The sequence below is a fragment of the Salarias fasciatus genome, chromosome 15 (genome assembly GCF_902148845.1).
Source record: "Salarias fasciatus chromosome 15, fSalaFa1.1, whole genome shotgun sequence".
In the NCBI taxonomy this organism is placed as follows: Eukaryota; Metazoa; Chordata; class Actinopteri; order Blenniiformes; family Blenniidae; genus Salarias; species Salarias fasciatus.
Window position 1 is genome coordinate 24,322,040 of NC_043759.1, and position 3,669 is coordinate 24,325,708.

At 49.9% G+C, this 3,669-nt stretch overlaps 1 protein-coding gene across 1 annotated transcript; it reads left to right on the plus strand.

Annotated features, from left to right (window-relative positions):
- The first annotated feature begins 324 nt into the window (after nt 1–324).
- On the plus strand, nt 325–3,133 carry LOC115402352 (polyadenylate-binding protein 1-like). Its single transcript, XM_030110860.1, has 10 exons — nt 325–517; nt 676–869; nt 1,010–1,128; nt 1,219–1,358; nt 1,441–1,535; nt 1,619–1,756; nt 1,927–2,022; nt 2,216–2,421; nt 2,840–2,966; nt 3,011–3,133. The coding sequence occupies exons 1-10, from the start codon at nt 325–327 to the stop codon at nt 3,131–3,133; spliced, it is 1,431 nt and encodes a 476-aa protein (XP_029966720.1).
- The last annotated feature ends 536 nt before the right edge of the window (nt 3,134–3,669 follow it).

The window sequence follows — 3,669 nt, forward strand, 5'->3', positions numbered from 1 at the left end:
ATCACCCACCAGCGAGTTAGACACTTCTGACTGAGCTTCTGTTAGCGAGATCTTTCTGGATTTCAGTTTTAGAGCACATTTGGACCGAGGAGAATCTTGTGACAGTGTTTCATGAGTACATTTGGGCAGACGAGAGAACCTTTCGAGCAGCGTTCACTGAGAGATGTAAGAAAACTTGTTTTTAAATGAGAGTTTCTATAAGTTTCCACTAAAACTGGGAATAGTATTTGTCATTGCTGTGATATTAGACACTTATGTAAATAATGACGCTCTGAACCAATGTCTTTTCAGTTGTCAGTTTCCAGGAAGATAAACACAAAGATTATGGACCAGTTTGCGCCCATAAACCCGACAGCTTCTCTCTATGTGGGAGACCTGCACCCCAGCACCACTGAGATGATGGTGTATGAGGCCTTCAGCCAGGTGGGGCCCGTCATCTCTGTGAGGATCTGCAGACACCGCCTGACCCGCCGCTCCCTTGGTTATGGTTTTGTGAACTTCCAGAACCGCCAAGATGGTGAGTTTTATCTAAACAAGCTCTAAAGGAGGCGCTGTGCCTCCAGAGTGTCTTTCTTCATGTTTTCAGTCTTAGTCCTGTGTGATGCTGCATCTCGAGGGGCGACCCTGTTAACAAGCTGTTGTTTTTTTTTGTCTTTTCTTGTGGTCTGTGTGTAGCTGAGCGAGCCCTGGATGAATTGGCATTCACTGCGATCAACGGCCGGCCGGTTCGGATCATGTGGTGCCAACATAACCCCTCCCAGAGAGCCAGCGGAGCGGCCAACATCCTCATCAAGAACCTTGACAAGTCCATCGACAGCCTGGCCCTGCTGGACACCTTTTCAGCCTTCGGGACAGTGCTGTCCTGTAAAGTGAGTACGGGGGCCTTGCCCTGTTGACATGTAGAGCGTTTACTTTGCAAAACAGTCTTGAATCTTGTGGAGTTGATTGTTTTTGTGGAAATGCATGATGCTTGTGAATGTTTCTGACTCCTGAGTCTTCCTCTTTCTAGGTGGCCTGTGACGACAACAACATCTCCAGGGGTTACGGCTACGTGCAGTTTGAAACTGCAGAGGCCGCTGAGCAGGCCACGAAGAGGCTGAACGGCATGCTGTTTAATGACCAGCAAGTGTAAGTGTGACTTCTGCTCCTCAAACTGCTCCATCCTGCTACTGCAAGTTATGAAGGCAGGTTTATGTTTCATGATATTTTCTTCAACAGAACGATCGAACCGTTCCAGCCCTATGAGGACAGGGAGGCTGAGCTGGCAATACAGTCCAGGGAGTTTACCAACGTCTATGTCAAGAACTTTGGAGAGGACATGGATGATGGGAAGCTAAAAGAGCTCTTCAGCAGATACGGTAAGAGAGTCAGATTTAATCTCCACTCAGCATTCACAGCTGAGGATGTGAACCGATATTAATCATCTGCTGTTTATGACAGGACCAACATCCAGTGTCTGCGTGATGAGGGACGAGAACGGAGGGTCAAAGGGATTTGGATTTGCCCGGTTCGAGACACATGAGGACGCACAGAAGGTAAGAACCACTTCTGAGGACGACTGATGGATAGATGACACATTCTGCTTCAAATCACGATAACCATGTTTATTTCCTCCCAGGCGGTGGACGACCTTAATGGCAAATATTTCAACGGCCGGCAGCTGTTCGTGAGCCGAGCCCAGAGGAGAGGAGAGCGGCAGATCGAGCTCAGGCGCCGGTTTGAGCCCGAGACCCTGGATCGCGGGGCCAGGTATCAGGTCAGTAGGTCACTGAACTCATGTGTCCGATCACTTTTTGAGGAGCAGATCCTTCACCCTCAGAATGAAAGTGGCAGAGGACCTTTGAGTCCAGGCTGTACTGTTTACAGAGAGTGAATGACTGTTATTCTGTTTGGCACTAACTTCTCCTTTGTCCTTGAATTAACTAGGGGGTCAACCTGTACATCCACAACTTGGACTCGGGCATGGACGAGGAGCGTCTGTACAGAGCTTTTAGTCCATTTGGAAGCATCGTAAGCGTCAAGGTGAGCAGTCAAGTAGCAGTGAATTACAAACTTTAATGGATTTCTAATTCCTAATTCCTGTCGTATGCCAATACGTCCTGTGTAAACTAAGGTGACAGGCATTTTGAATGAGTAGGAACTCTGAGAAAGATGATGTTCAATTGAATTTTTTCATACCTGAACTGAAAGAGTTAAACTTGTGTCTCTTCCACAGGTGGTGAGAGAGGGGGAACGGTGCAAAGGATTTGGATTTGTGTGTTTTTCGTCCCCAGAGGAGGCCAGCAAGGCCATGAAGGAGATGAACGGCCGCGTGTTGGGCACCAAAGCCCTCTATGTGGTGCTGGCCTGGGCTCGCCCCGGTGTCAGTCTCCAGCAGGGGCCCTGTATGCGACCCCGACGTGAGGTCTACATGGGACCCCGGTATAAGCCCTACATGAGACCCCGGCGGGAGCCACAGGTCCACCTCCAGCAGCAGCCTCACCCAGACCGCCAGCAGCAGCCTCACCCAGACCTGCAGCAGCAGCCTCACCCAGACCTCCAGCAGCAGTCTCACCCACACCTGCAGCAGCCTCACCCAGACCTGCAGCAGCAGCCTCACCCAGACCTCCAGCAGCAGCCTCACCCAGACCTGCAGCAGCCTCACCCAGACCTCCAGCAGCAGCCTCACCCAGACCTCCAGCAGCAGTCTCACCCAGACCTGCAGCAGTCTCACCCACACCTGCAGCAGCAGCCTCACCCAGACCGCCAACAGCTTCACCCAGACCACCAGCAGCCTCACCCAGACCTGCAGCAGCAGCCTCACCCAGACCTCCAGTGCGAGGTGCTCCCACGTCCCAAGAATGGAGACCACCGACACCCCCAGCAGCAGCCTCACCCACACCAACAGTGGCGGCCCCGTGCACGTGCCCGACGTGAGCCCCACCAGCGTCCACAACATGGGCCCTACTTGCGCCCTCAGCGAGAGCGTAGCGCACGTTTCCAACGTGGGCCCCACACGCTCCCCCAGCAGGAGGCCCACTCATACACCCAGTGGGAGCCTTGGGATTGCCCCAATTGTGGGTACAACATTCGGCCCCTTGATGAGCCCTGTGTACAGCCCCGGCAAGATTCAAACGTGCACCCCCGGTATTGACCCTACATTCGGCCCCGGTTTGGACCCTGTCTACGAAGAGATGAAACTGTGTCATGGAAAGATGAAGAAAGGGGAAAAAGATGACAAAAAGAAAGAAAGAAGCATCGAAGAAGCAAAACTGCCAACAAAAATGATTGATATCATTACGAACATAGGGAAGGAAGGAAAGAAAGAAAAAGAAATCAAGCATTGAAGAAGAAAAACCTCTGAAAACATTGATAAAACCTTCATTATAAACACAGAAGGAAGGAAAGAAAGAAAGAAGCATTGAAAAAGAAAAAAAATACTATTTCTCTTAAAAACATTAAAAAAAATAAACATTTGAATGCATCAAACAGCTGTTGAAGAATCTGTCTTTGATAAATGTAGTTTACATGATGGAAAAGGAGGAAGAAGAACTTCAGTCTGACTCCTGCAATACTTTAGCATCTCTCCTCATTGAAACTTTAAAGGAATACTCAGAAGATTTTGGAACCACGCCCCATCCCGATCATTTACACAGTAAGATAAGCTCATAAATACCTTTTTTGTGTCCG